Here is a 19605-nt window from a genome sequence, read left to right on the forward strand (position 1 = left end):
CATGATCTCCCAACTGCTATACTCCGTGTACTGACCAATAAAGGCAAACTTACCAAACACCACCTTCACTATCCTACCACCTACTTATTGACCTATTACCCAATATTTCCTAATTATTGGCTGAATAAAGTTCATTATATTAATTCCATAAACCCTTGATACCTCCCAAAAGATATTTTCTCTAATATCTTCCTGCATGCTCAGCATTTTAAGGTAAAATTTTATTTTGAAAAATGTGAACAAATATTAAAATTTCCACATACTCTTATTCTTATCCACTTAGTGCACTGCTTGTTAATTTCTGTTAATTATAAATTCAGTAACTAGCCCAAGATTTTCCATTACAACTGAAATGAACCCTACTCTAGATACACCACAAATAGGTAAATATATACTCTTGAGCAGAGAAAATCCTGGAGTCTTTATAATATCTATGCTCATAAGTATCCCAGATAAAGACCAATAGACAAAGGAGCCATTCAGCCCATCAAGTCTGATCTGCCATTCAATCATGGCTGATAAGTTTCACATCCCCATTCTCCCTGTAGCCCTTGGATCCCTTGGACAGTCAAGAACCTATCTCAGTCTTAAACAAAGACCTGACCTCCACAGCATTCTGTGGCAGTGAATTCCATAGATTCATCTCTCTCTGCCTGAAGAATTTTCTCCTTATCGCCGTTCGAATTAAAATTAAACAAGCTAATCAGAAGACTACTATTCTCTGGCAGGTTCCTCCACTATAGATGGCTATGTTAATTCTGCAAACCACAAACTAGCAATTTGTCAGATTGACTAGCTTAACTTCTGCCTGCAGAGTTCATTAGGAAACACTCCTGATCTCAGTAGTTCTAAATAAAGTGTTAAAAACTACAATCACTTCACCCAGCCACAATCTTTCTGGAGGCTACAAATTGTTTCACTGTAACTAGACCATTTCCCTTCAACATCCAATTATAGCAGAACAACCAGACAACTGCTGCTCATGATATTCATGAATTTGTGGGGCTGTTATGGACCAGGCCAAACCCGCTTAAAACATTAAGGTGGTAGCCCAGGGCCTAATATTTGTAGTTGTTTTAGGCAGATGCAGGGAGGAGAGAGCAAGAGTGAGAGATAAAAAATTTAGTTGCTCTAGCAGATGTAGAGCAGCCAGCCAGCAAGCAAGACAGCGTGCGAGAGCACGAGCAACGTTTCCAGTTGTTTTCGGCAGATGTAGGGTCGAGAGATGGAGCTAGCAAATGAGCCAGAAACATCTGTTTAATCAGGGAACCTTTATGACCCAGCAGCTTTAAAATCAGACTGATTGCTCAAACCAAAACCAAACCAGGAACAAACCCTGAACTGAGAGAACCGGCTACTCCCCTTTTATGCTACAAGGGTTTTAAAAAACACCTAAAAGCCTTTTGATTGTTGCCTTAGGCAGTATCTGTTAGCCATTAACAAAAGTCCCTAATCCTATTGAATTGGAATCTCTGCCTTTTACAAACCCTCTTCAAAAACAAAAAAAAAAACAAGGACAACATAACCTTCTTAAAATGAACACCTGTCTTCTTTACACAAAAAAAAAAGAAGCAGAGGTATCCACAGATGGCTTCATCTTAAAACCTCAATCTTACACTGTTAGGACACTACAATACATATACATCACACCAACTATAACCATGCACTGAGAAAGTAAGGACTGCAGGTGCTGGAGATCAGAGTCGAAACATGTGGTGCTGGAAAAGCACAGCAGATAGGTGGAAAGGAAGATGGACAGGTAGGACTGTTCAAGAGGGCGGTGCAGAGTTGGGAAGTTGGGACTGGGATAGGTGGGAGGGGAAATGGTGAAATCATTGATCCCATGTGGTTGGAGGATCCCAAGACAGACATCTACAACAAACCAGACTCCCAAGGCTACTTAGATTACACTTGCTCCCATCCTGCTTCCTGTAAAAAAAAAACTTAATCCCTTATTCCCAATTCCTCTGCCTCAACTGCTCTCAGGAGGACCAATTCCACCGTAGAACATCCCAGATGTTCTCCTTCTTCAAAGATAGGAATTTCCCCTCCCACATAGTCAACAATGCCCTCCAGCAAATCTCCACTTCCCACAGTTCCGCCCATGAACCCAACCCCTCCAACTGCAACAAGAACAGAATCCCCAGATCTTCACCTTACACCCACCAACCTCCAGATACACTGCATCATCCTACACCATTTCTGCCACCTACAAACAAGAGATATTTCCCTCCCCACCTCTACCTGCATTTCAGAAAGACTATTCCCTCCCAGACTCCCTTGTCAGGTCCACACCCCCGTCCAACCCATTCTCCCCTCCCATTGCAAGAAGTGCAAAGCCTGCATCCACACCACCACCCACCCCCCCGGCCCCAAAAGAACCATTCCCAATAGAACTTTACCCGTACCCCTCATCTACTGCATCCATTGTACCCTCTGTAGTGTCCTCTACATTAGGGAAATAGGATGCCAACTTGCAGATCATTTCAGAGAACATCTCTGGGATGCCCACACCAACCAACACCCACCAACCTGTTGCTGAACTAACTCCCCCTCCCACTCTTCCAAAGACACACAGGTTCTGGGCTTCCTCTGTGGTTAAACCCTAACCACCACCCAACACCTGGAGCAAGAACGCCTCATCTTCAACCTTGAGACCCTCCAACCACACAGGATCAATGTGAATTTCACCAAATTTGCCCATTTCCCCTCTTCCCATCTCATTCCAGTGCCAGCCTCCCAAAATCAGCACCACCCTCATGAACGGTCATACCTGTCCATCTTCCTTTCCACCTATCACTTTCACCCCTACCATCATCTATCACATTTTCAGCTAAGTTCACTCAGCCAACCTGCTTTCATCTCAGCCCCCTTGGCCCACGAGTCACATTCCTGATGAAGGACGTCCGCCCAAAACATCAGTTTCCCAGCTCCTCAGATGCTGCCTGACAAGCTGCGCGTTTCCAGCACCACACTCTTCAACTTCAAGGGACAAAGGGCCTGTACTGCGCTGTAATGTTCTAATGTTCTAACTACGACTGTGCACCAATATGTTCTATTTTGATCCATCTCCTCATGCCACCAAAAGCCGCAGTTTCTCATCCAAGGCTTGACAATGCATCGGCAGTCGCATTTTCTCATCCTGCCATATGCACAATTTTCAAACTGATTGGCTGTGATAACAAGCTCCATCTAATCAGTATGGAATGTTTGTCCTTGAATTTCTCAAACTTCAATGGGTTTTGAACAGTACATACAAACGTCTCAGACACATTACTAATAATAAATGTTGAAGTGCTGACACCAAGTTTCAAGTCTCCTTCTCAACTGTCAAATATTTCTATTGATGAACGTTCAATTTCCTGAAATAATACCAGATATATCTTTCTATCTTTTCATAGTCTTCCTGTAAGAGCACAGCACTGACACTGCATCGATAGCCACCTTGAATGGCTTTGCATAATCAGGTATGGTTAACTACTGAGGCAGTAGTTAACCCAGCTTTCATGCAGTGAAGTGCCTTCTAACAGTCTGCTATCCACTGAAACTTCTTGCCTTTCTTTAGTAACTCTGGAGGAGCCAAGCTGCTAAAATTGGGAATGAATTTCAAACAAAACCCGCTCAATCCCAGGAATCGTAGTGCTGCTCTTTTTGTAGATTGTTAGGGAAACATCCCATTCATTACTTTTGCTTCTACCTTCCGTGGGGCCATTTGTCCAGGTCCAATAACATGAATTGGGCTTTGGCAAATTCATTCTTAGCAAGGTCTGCCTTCCGAAGTCAATTGAACAATTCCAATAAATGTTAGAGTCATATGGATCGACAGCATGGAAACAGACCTTTTGATCCAACTCGTTCATGTCAAACTAAAATTAATCTAGTCCCATATGCCAGTAGTTAGCACATATCTCTAAACCTTTCCTGTTCATACACCCATCCAGATGCCTCTTAAACATTGCAACTGTACCAGCCTTCACCATTTCCCCTGGCAGCTCATTCCATACACACACCACACTGAAAAAGTGACCCATTAGATCCCTTTTAAATCTATTCCCTCTCACCCTAAACCTAAGCCCTCTAGTTCTGAACACCCCCGCCCCAGGGAAAAGACCTTCGCTATTTACTCTATCCAAGCCCCTCAATTTTCTAAAACAGCTATAAGGTCAGCCCTCAGCCTCTGGCGCTCTAGGGAAAACAACCCCAGACTATTCAGCCCTTTCCAATAACTCAAACATTGCAACCCTGGCAGTAGCCTTGTAAAATCTTTTCTAAACTTTTTTAAGTTTGACAACATTCTTCCCATAGGGTGACCAGAATTTCACAATATTCCAGAAGTGGCCTAACAAATGTCCTGTACAGCCACACGATCTGGGTGGCAGTGGTTAGCACTGCTGCCTCATAGCGCCAGAGACCCGGGTTCAATTTCTGCTTCAGGCGACTGACTGTGTGGAGTTTGCACATTCTCCTCATGCCTGCGTGGGTTTCCTCTGGGTGCTCCGGTTTCCTCCCACTGTTCAAAAATGCGCAGGTTTGGTGAATTGGCCATTCTAAATTGCCCATAGTGTTAGGGGTAAATGTAGGGGATTGGGTCTGGGTGGGTTGCACTTCGGTGGGTCAGTGCGGACGTGTTAGGCCGAAGGGCCTGTTTCCACACTAAGTAATCTAATCTAATGACCTCTCACTCCTATACTCAATACTGACAATAGAGGAAAGCATACTAAACGCCTTAGTCATTATCCTTCGCTGTCCACTACACCTCCAAATTTTGGTGTAATCTGCAAAACTTACTAACTATACCTCTTATGTTCACATCCAAATCATTTACAGAAATGATGAAATGCAGTGTTCCTAGCACTAATCCTTGTGGCACCACTGGTCACAATCCTCCAGTCTGAAAAATAACCCTCCATCATCACACAGTCTGTCTTCTGCCTTCAAGCCAGTTCTGCATCCAAATGGCTAGTTGCCCCTGTATTCCAGATGAGCTAACCTTGCTAGCCAGTCTACCATGAGTAACCTTGTCAAATACTTACTGAAGTCCATTTAGATCACGTCCACTGCTCTGTCATCAATGCTCTTTGAAGGAAGTAACAAATAAAAACTATCCCTGATCAGTCCTTCCCTGTCTAAATACATGTAAACCCAGTCCCTCAGGAATCCCTCCAACTACTTGCTCACCACTAAGGTCAGGTTCACTTGTTTATACCCCTCTGGCTTTTTCTTACCACCTTTCTTAAATAGTGGCACCACTGTAGACAATCTCCAGTCTTCCACCACCTCACCTGTGACTACTGGTGACAAATACCTCAGCAAGGAGCCTAGCAATCACCTCCCTAGCTTCCCACAGAGTTCTAGGGTACACCAGATCAGGTCCTAGGGATTTATCCCCCTTCACGCATTTTAGTACATCTAGTGCTTCCTCCTCGGTAATATGGAGAATTTAAGATGTTACCATCTATTGCCCCACATTCTGTATCTTCCATGTCCTTCCGCAGAGTAAACACTGATGCAAAATACTCGTTTAGTAATACCTTCATCTTTTGCAGTTCCACACGTAGGCTGCCTTGCTGATCTTTGAGGGGCCCTGTTCTCTCCTTAGTTCCCCTTTGTCCTCAATGCAATTATAAAATCCCTATGGATTCTCTTTAACCCTATTTGCCAAAAAACTCTCATGACCCCTCTTTGCCCTCCTGATTTCCTTCTTAAAAGTATACTCCTGATCTCTGCTGTCTTACATATGCTTCCTTCTTTTTCTTAACTAAAACCTCAATTTCTCCAGTCATCCAGCATTCCCTACACCTGCCAGCCTAACCTTTCAACCTAACAGGAACAGAGTGTCTGGACTCTCATTACCTCATTCTTGAAGTTGCAAATGTTCCTTCCATGTGGGACAAAAAAAAATCACCAACATAAACTACACAATTGGGTAACCAGGAAAGGACTATTGGTTCGTCTTTGAAAGGTACTGGCACATTTTTCATTTCATATGGCATAAATTTAAATTGATACATTCCACTCAGCATTACAAAAGACAAAAAAAAAATTGTCTTTGTGGCACATGCCAGTGTCCTCCAAGTCCAACTTAGAAACATAAGCTGCTTGTCCCACCTTTCAAACACAGTCGTCCAAATGTGGAATTGAACATAGATTCAACTTTGTAACTGAGATTGAGATTGTACCCAATGGTCCTGTGTAGGCTCTGTGTAGTAATGGTTTTGGCACCATTACTATGGGTGAGCTCTAATCACTGCAATTCACTTCGATTATGTCGACTTGGAGAATGTGTTTAATCTCTCTTTGAACCTGTGCCAATTTGAGGGTTGTCTATAAGGATCGTGCCCAATCAGAAAAGCAATTCCTATGTCTATATAATGCATAATTTAAAATTAGTATTTCTCAGTTTATTTCCACACATCTTCCCATGTGATAGTAATAACTCTTTCAGGTCATTTGATTTTCCCCTGGAAGGTAACTCAATTTATCCCAGTTTTTGACATCTTCCTCATTGGACAATCTAATTTGAGTGTATAATTCAGAATCCTCTGAACTTGGTTCTTCAGGTGTTGTGACCAATAACACATTTTCTTTTGCTTTCTTTCCCTATCAAAATACCCTTTGAACATATTCACATGACACATTTTTCCCTGTCTGAAGTTCTTATCAAATAGTTCACCTCACTCAACCTCCTTGACTTGATAAGTCCACTAAACCTTGCATTTAAAGGTTCACCTATCACTGGAACTGTATCTCAGACAGCAAAATTGCAGGTTTGATTTCTTGTCTGCCTCCTATTTCATTGTATACTGTGATATTTTTTAAATGTTGTCTCACCAACTTCCCTGCTGTATTTAACCGTTCCCTAAAATTGACATAGTCCAAATATGCGGTCTCTGAATTCTGACTCACCAATTTCTCCTTCATCAATTTTATTGGTCATCTCACCTCATGCCCAAAGACTAATTCAAATGGATTGAATTTGGTTGATTCATTTGTTGCATCTCAGATGGCAAAAATTAAGTTACTTTATCCCAATCAGCTAGATACTCTGTACTATAAGCCCTCAATGTGGTCTTTAATGTCTGATGCCACCTTTCTAGCACTCCCTACAAGTTTGGATGGTACGCAAAAGATTTGAATTGTTTTATTCCTAAGGGGTCCATAACTTCCTTGAATAATTTTAAATGTAAAAATTTGACCCTTGATCTGATGATCTCTGTGGGTAGTCCATATCCAGTGAAAAATTTGAGTAACTCTTCTACAATCCTTTTAGCCTTGATATTGCTTAATGGAATGACCTCTGGAAATCTAGTGGGCACATCCATTATTGTTAACAAATACTGATTCCCACGTTTTGTTTTAGTTAGGGGTCCTAAACAGTCAATTAAGACTCCTGTAAAAGCTCTCTCAAATGCAGGAATGGGTATTAAAGGCACAGGTTTTATTACTGTCTGCGATTTTCCAATTACCTGACATGTATGGCAAAATTCATCCGCATTCTTATGCAGTCCAGGCCAGTAAAAATCCTTTTGTATTTTAGCTTGAGTTTCTCTCATCCCTAAATAACCACCTACTGATATTTCCCACAACACCACCTTTCTATAACTCACTGGTAACATGACTTGATGAACAACATCAGCCCATTTGTCATCTGCCTGATTATGTGATGGTCACTATTTCCTTGTTAAGACATTATTTGAGATAACAGCACTCAGGGAGACATTCAGATTCTTCTTCCAAGTATGCCTTTTTCACACAATTGCTTCAGTTTTTCGTCTGTTGTAATGCTGTTAATTTCTACTTTGTCATCCATCTGCTCCAGGTTTGTCTCAAGCAATTGATCAAACTTGGTTTCTGATAATTCCACGTCAACTTTCTGTACACTTTGATTTCTCCTCCTGTTTCAACTTTTATCACCTCGTTACCACAGTCAGGAAAACTCCCAGGATATGCTTCCTGTAATACCTCCGTTACCTGATTTTCCACTGGCTTTTCAACCACAGTGGGCAGCACTCCTACCTATGACCTAGCTATATCGTTAGCAAGGACAAATTGTATTCCAAGAGCTGAGAGTTCTTCCAATACTCCTACCACCACTTTTCAATTTTTCACTGGACACTTACCTCACTCTACATAGTTGAGCACTTGTCTCACCAAGAATTCCACTTAGTACCAATTTTTCCAGCAAGAGTCCTTCACAGGCACATGTCTTCTCATTTCTCAATATCTAAGATTGACACGATCCTGTCTCTCAACCTTTTAACCCGCTGTTCCCAGCTTATGCAAGTAAACTTTACCTTTGCAGGTATATGGTTTAAGAGGATCTAGCACTTCTTCCTTAAACAACCTCTGACCAGGTTGTACATTCTGCTGCAGCTTTTTAGCCTCCACTGTGCTTTCCATTACCACTTCAACAAAAGTCACTGGCTTATCCAGTTGTCCTACATCCATCATCACTGTGCTTTTCCTAGCTCAACAACACTGATTTTATGCGGCCTACTTTATAGCAGTGAAAACACTGGAACTTTTTAACTTCTCTTTCCCAGTCATGGGTTTCCTTTTAACCCTGTAGTAAGTTATCCTTATGATATTCACCAAGATCTACCTTTCCCTTACCACGTGAGGATTTCTCTTTTCCCCAATTTCTATCCCTTACGGATAGAAATTTATGATGGAAGCCAAACTTTGATTTCTGAACCACCTCAGCCATTTCAGCTGCTAATCTTGCAGTTTTAGCTCTCTGCTCTTCCACAAGAGTTCTCACTATCTCAAGTATTAAATGTCTGAACTCCGAAATAATCGTTTCTCTAACACAGTCATAGGTTTGCTGTATTTTTAATGTCCTTATCCAATCAAAATGACTTTGTTGATCCTTTCAAACTCAATGGAAGTTTGACCAGATTCTTAGATTCCTGGAACATTGTCTGTAAGCTTCTGGGTGAAGCACATACACATTTAAGATGACTTTCTTCACCTCATATTCCCCATTACTATCCTCTGATAGTAATGCAAATACTTCACTAGCTCTACCCACAAGTTTTGTTTGTATCAAAAAACAAACCCACATGGTCACTGGCACTTCATTTGTTTAGCCATCTTCTCAAATGAGATGAAAAAAGCTTCCACATCCTTCTTAACAAATATAGGCAATGCTTGAATTTGTTCAAGAAGGTCCCTACCAAGCGTTTGGCTATCATGGGTTTGCTCATCCTCACTAAGCTTACCTTCCACTGTCAGCTCCATCTTTTTAAAGCAACTTTCCTGTCTAAGTGCCAACTTCTAAAGTTCAAACTCTTTTTCTTTATGCTTTAAAATCATAATTCAAAATGCTTCATTTCTTTTTCTCTTTCTTTCGCCTCTAATTCAAGCTGCTTCATCTTCAATTGAAGTTTAGCCATTTCCAAGAGGTTCTCATGGCATTTCCAGCAAATTTAAATGTTGCGCTATTGCTGTAAGTAACTACATCTTTTTTTCCCCAAGAGACACAGGCAATTTTAACTCCAGTTTTTTTGCCAATTCAGCAGCTTTTCCTTGTTCACCTTTCGTAAAACCCCTAAAGTCATTTCTTCCATCCCCAGAAAATTCCATGACTGACAGAGCCATTACTACACCAAGCACTGTTTAAACCAATCAATCAAATTCAACACCCAGAACAGAAGACACTAACACCTATCACTCACTGCATTTGGTGTCCAACAACCCTAACCCTAAATTGAAATCACAGAATAAATCCTGGATGACAACCTAATCTTATGGACCAGGCCAAAACCCCTCAAATGCCTCACAGCAGCAGGGACCGGGGTTTGATTCCCATCTTGGATGACTGTCTGTGTGGAGTTTACACATTCTCCCAGTGTTTGCGTGGGTTTCCTAATCCAAAGATGTGCAGGTTAGGTTTAATTGGCCATGCTAAAATTGCCCATAGTCAGGGGTAAATATAATGTAGGTGAATGGATCTGGGTGGGATACTCTTTTGAAGGTCGGAGTGGATTTGTTGGGCTGAAGGGCCTGTTTCCATACTGTAGGGAATCTAATTTCAAGAAGGCAGCACAAACCCTAAATTTTCTCGTTGTTTTTGGCAGACATAGGCTGATATTCCAGGAGTGATGCAGCTAATCAAACCACTTGGCTTGAAGTAAAACAGAATTTATTTACACACTACTGAAATAAATACAAGCAAAAGGAAACAGAATTTAAAATAACACCTATCTGGAAACCCAACCAACATGATATCCCTGCAACTTAATAAGGGAGCTGTTCCAATTTCCTGCAACATACTCATAAACACACCTCTTGGCAAAAAAGTAAATTCAAATACAGGATCTTACACGAGCAACAGCCAGAAATATCTGTTGGATCAGGGAACCTTTGTTCCCCAACAGCTTCGAACAAACTGCTTGGTAAAACAAATAGCAAACTAGGAAAAAACCTTGAACTGGGAGAAGTGGCCACTCCCCTTTTATTGTCGTGATTTTTTTGAAAACCTAAAAGCCTTTTCTTCAATTGTTGCCTTTGTCAGTATCTGTTAGTCATTACTAAAGTTCCTTATCCCAAACAAAAATCGGAGCCTCTGCCTCTTGCAATTCCTCTTCAAAAAACAAGGACAAATTAACTTTGCTAAAGGAATAACATTGTCACAGGCCAGCCAGATGTTAAACATGGCACCCTCGGTCCTACTCTCATGGAGAGATTAAACCCATTAGCCTTGTATCCAGGTAGAAATGCTATTTTTGACTCAAATCTCTCAACTAAGATGAGGACAGGCAACTTGACAGACAACTATTTACACCACCTCTCCAGGACTTGAAACTTGGTCTGTAAATTCAGAGAATGGTTGTTATTGTCATAATAAATACCTTGTCAGTTTCTTCAATTAAAAAAAAGTTAAGATTTCATTTGAGCGCTGACAAAAAAAGCTTTTTCAGAGCAAGACATATTAAATTGAAGAAAAATTTAAAAGCAGCGTCACCTGTGCCAAAATAAAGGCTTACACTTCATGCACAGTTGTAATCAATGAGAAACAGATGGCAGCATTAAACAACAATTTGACAAGAGACTAAAACTAGCAATAAAGCTCAAGTTATCCTTTTTTAGGTTTGTGCAATCCCTAAACAATTGCAAATTTGTGTTTTTGATCCACTTTTCATTTAGCAACCTGTTCCTTTTACAAGGCATGTTCTTGACAATTCAGTAAATGGTGAAGATATGCAATTAGGAATCACCAGATTCCCAATTTTCAATGACAAGATTTGATTATAAATGTAGACTGAAAATGCATTGTGAAATGATCTTTTAATCAAAATACTATTAAGAAAGTTTAGTTGTGAAATATGGGACTCATAACCCTAGGATTAAAGAACATAGTTATAGAGTCAGAGATGTACAGCATGGAAACAGATCTTTTTCGGTCCAACCCGTCCATGCCGATCAGATATCCCAACCCAACCTCATCCCACCTGCCAGCACCCGACCCATATCCCTCCAAACCCTTCCTATTCATATTCACATCCAAATGCCTTTTAAATGTTGCAATCATACCAGCCTCCACCACATCCTCTGGCAGGTCATTCCATACACGTACTACCCTCTGCGTGAAAAAGTTGCCCCTTAGATTTCTTTTATATCTTTCCCCTCTCGTTATGGACTCCTCAACCCCAGGGAAAATACTTTGTCTATTTATCCTATCCATCCCCCTCATAATTTTGTAAACCTCTATAAGGTCAGCCATCAGCCCCCGACACCCCAGGGTAAACAGCCCCAGCCTGTCAGGCCTCTCCCTGTAGCTCAGATCCTCCAACCTTGACAACATCCTTGCAAATCTTTTCTGAATCCTTTCAAGTTTCACAACATCTTTCCGATAGGAAGGAGACCAGAATTGCAAGCAATATTCCAACAGTGGCCTAACCAATGTCCAGCCTAGCCGCAACATCACCTCCCAACTCCTGTACTCAATACTCTGACCAATAAAGGAAAGCATACCAAACGCCGCCTTCACTACCCTATCTACCTGCGACTCCACTTTCAAGGAGCTATGAACCTGCACTCCAAGGTCCCTTTGTTCAGCAACACTTCCTAGGACCTTACCATTAAGTGTATAAGTCCTGCTAAGGTTTGCTTTCCCAAAATGCAGCACCTCACATTTGGCTGAATTAAACTCCATCTGCCACTTCTCAGCCCATTGGCCCAGATCCTGTTGTAATCGGAGTTAACCCTCTTCGCTGTTCAGTACACCTCGAATTTTGGTGTCATCTGCAAACCTACTAACTGTACCTATTATGCTCGCATCCAAATCATTTATGTAAATGACAGAGTAGAGGGCCCAGCACCGATCCTTGTGGCACTCCACTGGTCACAGGCCTCCAGTCTGAAAAACAACCCTCCACCACCACCACCACCACCACCCTGTCTTCTACCTTTGAGCCAGTTCAGTATCCAAATGGCTAGTTCTCCCTTTAATTCATGAGACCTAACCTTGCTAATCAGTCTCCCTTGTCATACGCCTGACTGAAGTCCATATAGATCACATCTACTGCTCTGCCCTCAATCTTCTTTGTTACTTGTTCAAAAAGCTCAATCAAGTTTGAGACATGATTTCCCACGCACAAAGCCATGTTGACTATCCCGAATCAGTCCTTGCCTTTCCAAATACATGTACACCCTGTCCCTCAGGATTCCCTCCAACAACTTGCCCACCACCGAGGTCAGGCTCACTGGTCTATAGTTCCCAGGCTTGTCTTTACCACCTTCTTAAATAGTGGCACCACATTTGCCAACCTCCAGTCTTCCGGCACCTCACCTGTGACTATTGATGATACACATATCTCAGCAAGAGGCCCAGCAATCACTTCTCTAGCTTCCCACAGAGTTCTCGGGTACACCTGATCAGGTCCTGGGGATTTATCCACCTTTAACCGTTTCAAGACATCCAGCACTTCCTCCTTTGTAATCTGGACATTTTCCCTACAGTCTATATCTTCCATATCCTTTTCCACAGTAAATACTGATGCAAAATATTCATTTAGTATCTCCCCCATTTTCTGTGGCTCCACACAAAAGCCGCCTTGCTGATCTTTGAGGGGCCCTATTCTCTCCCTAGTTATCCTTTTGTCCTTAATATATTTGTAATAACCCTTTGGATTCTCCTTAATTCTATTTGCAAAAGCTATCTCATGTCCCCGTTTTGCCCACCTGATTTCCCTCTTAAGTATACTTCTACTTTCTTTATACTCTAAGGATTCACTCCATCTATCCCGTCTATACCTGACATATGCTTGCTTCTTTTTCTTAACCAAACCCTCAATTTCTTTAGTCATCCAGCATTCTCTATACCTACCAGCCTTCCCTTTCATCCCGACAGGAATATACTTTCTCTGGATTTTTGTTGTTATCTCATTTCTGAAGGCTTCCCATTTTCTATCCGCCCCTTTACCTGCGAACACCTGTCTCCAATCAGCCTCATACCCTCAAAATTGGCCTTTCTCCAATTTAGAACTTCAAGTTTTAGATCTGGTCTATCCTTTTCTATACTATTTTAAAACAAATAGAATTCTGGTCACTGGCCCCAAAGCGCTCCCCCACTGACACCTCAGTCACCTGCCCTGCCTTATTTCCCAAGAGTAGGTCCAGTTTTGCACTCTCTCTAGTAGGTACATCCACATACTGAATCAGAAAATTGCTTTGTACACACTTAAGAAATTCCTCTCCATCTAAACCTTTAACACTATGGCAGCCCCAGTCTATGTTTGGAAAGTTAAATCCCCTACCATAACTACCTATTATTCTTACAGATAGCCGAGATCTCCTTGCAAGTTTGTTTCTCAATTTCCCTCTGACTATTGAGGGGTCTATAATACAATCCCAATAAGGTGATCATCCCTTTCTTATTTCTCAGTTCCACCCAAATAACTTTCCTGGATGTATTTCCTGGAATATCTTCCCTCAGCACAGCTGTAATGCTATCCATTATCAAAAATGCCACTCACCCTCCTCTCTTGCCTCCCTTTCTATCCTTCCTGTAGCATTTGTATCCTGGAACATTAAGCTGCCAGTCCTGCCCATCCCTGAGCCATGTTTCCGTAATTGCTATGATATCCCAGTCCCATGTTCCTAAGCATGGCCTGAGTTCATCTGCCTTCCCTGTTAGGCCCTTGCATTGAAATAAATGCAGTTTAATTTATTAGTCCTATCTTGTCCCTGCCTGCCCTGACTGTTTGACTCACTTTTGTTCTCAGCTGTACCCGTCTCAGATCAATCTCTTTCCTCATTATCTCCCTGGGTCCCACCCCCAACCTTACTAGTTTAAATCCTCCCAAGCAGTTCTAGCAAATCTCCCCTTCCAATTTAGATGGTATTTGTCCTTCTTGTACAGGTCTCTTCTACTCCAAAAGAGATTCCAATGATCCAAAAATGTGAATCCTTCTCCCATACACCAGCTCCTCAGCCATGCATTCATCTGCTCTATCCTCCTATTCCTGCCCTCACTAGCTCATAGCACTGGGAGTAATCCAGATATTACTACCTTTGAGGACCTCCTTTTTAAATTTCTGCCTAACTCTCTAATCTCCCTTCGGAATCTCAACCTTTTCCCTTCCTATATCCTTGGTTCCAATGAAAACATTCTGCACCCTCTCTGAGGCATCCTAATTAAGGTACTCGGGATGTGCAGAAATGCCAGTGTGTTGAGGCCAAAGGGTGTTTAACCTGCATTTGAAGGTCTGTTCAAGTCAGTAAGACTCTCAGCAATGTTTTAAAACAGGTGCTGTAACTGTCCTTGAATGCAGTGGTGGTGGAGAACGACAAGAGAAAGATGGGAGATAGTCAGAGCAGATACATTTTAATTTCTCTCTGGGTGGGGGCTCATTACCAAATTTCACAAAGATAGGGACTGCCACTGCTGCAAACATGAACTTCATTAAATGCTAAAACGTGATCGTTTAAATCAATAGAGTTGAACTTTTTTTTAAAATGTCACCCAGCAAGTTTAAACAACAAAGTTAATTCTTTGCCATTTTGGTTACAAAACAGAACTAGGGTCAGAAAGACAACAGCCAATCTCAATTCATGATCAGCAGGAAAGGGGCTGGTGAACAGGACTGGGATAAGGAGTTAGGTTAAACCAATGGTGACCTTGGGTCATTTTAGGTTGGGAGTGCACTCTAAACTGGTCTTTGCAGAATTCTCACAGATGGGGAGGCCAGAAGTAGACTTTCAGCAGGAGGCTCTTTTCTTTCAGCCCATTGCCCCTCTTCACCCTTTCCCATCTGTCTGTATTGTTCTATGTTCTTGAAATTGCATAAAAACTATGAGGCATTTCCACTAGCACCCAAAGTATTAGAAGCAACCCAATAGCCTAGCTTTCATTTTACTCTCTTCCCCTCTTCCCACCTGCAGAAATAGCCTTGTAAGCCCCTACGTTAAAGAAAAAGCAAGCCTTGCCAGAACCCCCACAACCCATTAATTTTTTTTTTAAATCCAAAGCACCCCAAGAGAGAGGGGGTTGGAAACCAATTTTAACAGAGGAATGAATGTTTGTGATAGGTAACAAAGCTGAATACTTAAGGCTCAAAACTGGGGTGAAAAAGCACCTTTAGGTCGTGGCAAGGCCTAAGGGAGACTGGATAGTTTCCAAATTACAAGAGATCTGGACAAAGTAGATAAAGAGAAAAAAAAAGAGAACTGGAAAACAATTTTAAAGAAGCAAACGCAAAGTGAGAAAGACTAATCACAATAGTACATATGGTCTGGAATACTTGCCTGGATGCGCAGTGGAGACACGCTCAAAAAGGACATTAGATGAATGTTTACAAGCAAGGGTTGTAAGGGCTACAGAGGAGTGGAGCAGACATGGGCTGACTAGCCACCTTCCAATCATTACTTTGAAGGTACAAACAGAAAGGCAAGACAGAGAGGAAAACAAAAGCCACCACCTTGCAACACTGAAAGTCTGGTCGTCTAATAACTCAACTGGCGAGAACAGATGCTGTCCAAGTTTAAAACTTCAAAACGCACATCGATATAAAATAAAGTTATTATGCGGGTTTGCGTCACCAGCCTCACTGCAGGATAAATCATTAAAAAACAAGGAAAAAGCGTGGAGCCCGATTTTAAAAAAACGCTCAAGTCCATCGCCGCCACAGATGATTTAAAAGCGTGGGGATCTACAATGTAAACTACCCCGCCATTAAACCTGTTGGACTATAACCTGGTGTTGTGTGATTTTGAACTTGTACAGCCCAGTCCAACACCGGCACCACAACACCGCGCTGGACAACACAAAGTCAGAAAGAACTAATGAAGCGGCCGATGGGACGCGGACGGCTGACCAGAACCACGAGGAGACTCAAGTTTACTCAGATTACGGTGGACGACGCCGATTCCCGAGGGCCCGTGGATAAAAGGCCGAGAATTGTCCACAGCCGCCCGCCCGCCCTCCCTCAGGGGGAGGGGGGTTCAGACGAACGCCAGCGCCGCGCGGCCATCGCGCGCACCAACCGTCACTTGGGCACCAACGGAATTTCCCTCGAAGTGTTTTCGCTCTCACTCGCGCGCGCTCTCTCCCCCCCCCACGGGGCGGGCGGAGGGAGGGAAAGGAAAGGTGTGCGGTGGGTTCAGAGCCTTAGCCGTCCCTCACCTGCACAGGATCCGCCTCCGACGCGGAGCGCTGCCCGCCCCAGCTTCGGCCATCCCGCTGCCGGAGGCTCCTGGTCCCGGTTAACTCCCTCCCCCACCCCCGCGTGGGGGGGCCCCTTTTATCAACGGCTCCGGATCGGGACCCGCCCCGTTCCCCGCCGCTGACCAATCATTGACCCGACCTCGCCTTTCCCGCCCCCCCCCAACCCACACAATCCACCAATCAGAAAGAGAGAGGGCGCCAATTCAGGAAAAATGGAGAGAACAGAGCGCTGAAGCAACTAGGCAGGTCTGGCATCATTGCTCTGTTTACTGAGCTGTATCAGGCATTAAACTGGATCTGGCAGTACGATAGGCTGCATAGACAACACTGTACCTGCTCTGTGTTTGGCAATATACTGTACTGTATCTATTCTGTACCTGCCCTGTATTTGGCAGAATACTGTATCTGGATAGGCTTCCACTGCTCCAAACCGACATGGGTGGGAATCAGAAAGCTTCCTGATCAGATCTGGAGTCAGGCAGGGTATGCTCCTACCTTGTCTCTGTGCTGTATAGTACCTTTTGCAGAGTCCATCAGGAAGGATGTGAGCCTGAGAGCAGTGACTATTCCAAGCAGTGGAGGCCTGTAGGTCAAAGCCTTCCTGTACATGGATGACATCCCCGTTTTTTGCTCAGAGCCTGAAGACTGGAGGTTGGCTAACGTGGTGCCACTCTCTAAGAAGGGCATTAAGGACAAGCCAGGGAACTATAGACCAGTGAGCCTGACGACAGTGGTGGACAAGTTGTTAGAGGGAATCCTGAGAGACAGGATGTACATGTATTTCGAAAGGCAAGGACTGATTAGGGATAGTCAACATGGCTGTGTGTGTGGGAAATCATGTCTCACAAACTTGATTGTTTCTTCTTCAAAAAACTCAGAGGATTGATGAGGGCAGAGCGGTAGATGTGATCTATACGGACTGCAGTAAGGGTACTGATGCTTTATACCCAATACAATCCAGACAAATCATCTGAAGTTGCTGGGTGAAATGTTCCTGATGAAGGGCTTATGCTCGAAACATCGATTCTCCCAGTCCTCGGATGCTGCCTGACATGCTGTGCTTTTCCAGCACCACCATCTTCAACTCTGAAGTTGCTGGGTGTCTGGTTCAAAGGGGCTGGGCCTGTGTCAAAATTTGGGATGAATGTATTGCAAAGGGAAGGTAGAGACTGGGCAGATGGTTCTATTGAGACTGTCATACATCTCCTTCTGGAAGGTGCCTGTGCAAAGATGCAGTGGATTTGGTCATGATTTATCCCAAGCTGGTGTATGACGCAGGACTCTGCGCTCTGTTGCCCAGGATGCAAACCAAGGCAAACATCAAATGCACCTGGAGGACGATCAACTTTTTGAAAAACGCTCTTTAATCTACCTAAAACTTGTTGTCCTTTTAATGCAAAGAGTTGACCTGGATCGAGTGTTGCAGACTGGCACATTCCAAGTTCAGGACTATGTGCTGAGAGATGCATTAAAGCTTGTGGTAGCTGCCGCCAGGGGATGGTGGGAAAAGACCACTATCTAAGATCCTTCTGCCAAAGTGTAACAAAGGTCCATTCAGTTAATCAGACCCTCTCTTTGGCTCAAATGTGTATAAATTAATGTGCTGCATGAGTAGGAGTGCCTTTGGTTTTTGCAACTGCAGGGAACATCAAATTCCAATGTTTGTTTGTTCTGTATATACAAAGGTTTACAGAATTACTTTCCTACCTGTGTGCATAAAGATTTTTGAAAGTAAAGTACACTTTTGCAATAAATAATCTGTACAGTACTTGAACTGTAATACTGTACAGTCCTGTTTATTATCCACCATGCTGTTATGCTTGCATTTCCATCCTGAACCTACTACAATGTTCCAAAGAAGCACAATACAAACTGAAGGAACAATACCTCATTTTCCCTTGGGAATTCTACAGCTTCCAAGTCTCAATATTGAGATCCACCGACCATGACCAGTTTCCTCAAATTCTCTTACATTTTTCATCCCCTCCCACTCTCTCACACTGGCTTGTGCCTTGTTTACTTTGCTCTCAGCCTAGTGAACCTATTTTCTTTTCCTCACCCATCTCCTTAACCATCATCAAAGCTCCCTTTGTCTTTCCATCTCTGCACTCTTGCACTCTGTTTCACTTGCTGTTTCATATCTATTTTCAAACTTCTTTCAGTTGTGCAGAAGACATATCAGATGCAAAGTATAAAACTCTGTTTCTCTTTCTACAGATGCCGCCAGACCTGCTGAGTTTATCAAGTGTTTTGTTTTTATTTCAGATTTCCAGTATCCGCAGTATTTTCCTTTTATCCAAATGATTAGCATTGAATTGGAGAGGTGATCTCTAGAGATTGTATTGGACTTACTGAGCTGCTTCAGCATTTTCTGTCTTCATTTCAGAATGCCAGCTTCTGCGGTACTTTAGTTTCATGTCACCCAATTATTTCCTTCACAATTTTAACAAGTTCAGTCGCTCATTTCAATTAAGATGTCAAAAAGGCACTAGCTTTTTTAAAATTCATTCATAGGATTTGGATGTCACCAACTGAGCCAGCATTCATTACCCATCCCTATTTGCCCTTGATCAGGTGGTGATGAGCTGCTTTATTGATCCATTGCAGGGTATTTGGTGAAGGTACATCCACAATGCCATCAAAGAGGGAGTTTCAAATTTTGACCAATGACACTGAAGGAACAACAATACATTTCCATGCCCTCATCCAGCTGGATGGTGGCAGCCATGGGTTTGGAAAGTGCTGTTTAAGGAGCCTTGGTGAATTACTACAGGGCACCTTCTAAATTTAGTCACCAGAAATGTGAAACAAGAAAAGAAAAAAAACAGATCTGTACAATCACTCTGAGAAAGGAACTGCACCTAAAACAATAATAGATTTTCTGGATAGATTTGATTACCTTTCAGCAGAGTTGGCAAGGCTTTAAGTACCAGTGA

General features: G+C 42.7%; 1 protein-coding gene across 2 annotated transcripts in view; it reads right to left on the bottom strand.

Moving 5' to 3' along the window:
* The window catches only part of mkrn4 (makorin, ring finger protein, 4), a 35129-nt gene extending 18369 nt beyond the window's left edge, over positions 1-16760 (bottom strand). Inside the window, exon 1 of one of the 2 annotated variants that reach the window (XM_072563288.1) lies at positions 16628-16760. In XM_072563288.1, coding sequence (XP_072419389.1) covers positions 16628-16680 — 53 coding nt within the window. In that variant the 5' untranslated portion in view covers positions 16681-16760. Of the gene's footprint in view, positions 1-16488; positions 16571-16627 lie in introns of those variants that run through there. The other variant, XM_072563289.1, reaches the window with a different exon arrangement.
* Between the last annotated feature and the right edge of the window lie 2845 nt (positions 16761-19605).

This window comes from Chiloscyllium punctatum, chromosome 45 (genome assembly GCF_047496795.1).
Source record: "Chiloscyllium punctatum isolate Juve2018m chromosome 45, sChiPun1.3, whole genome shotgun sequence".
In the NCBI taxonomy this organism is placed as follows: domain Eukaryota; kingdom Metazoa; phylum Chordata; class Chondrichthyes; order Orectolobiformes; family Hemiscylliidae; genus Chiloscyllium; species Chiloscyllium punctatum.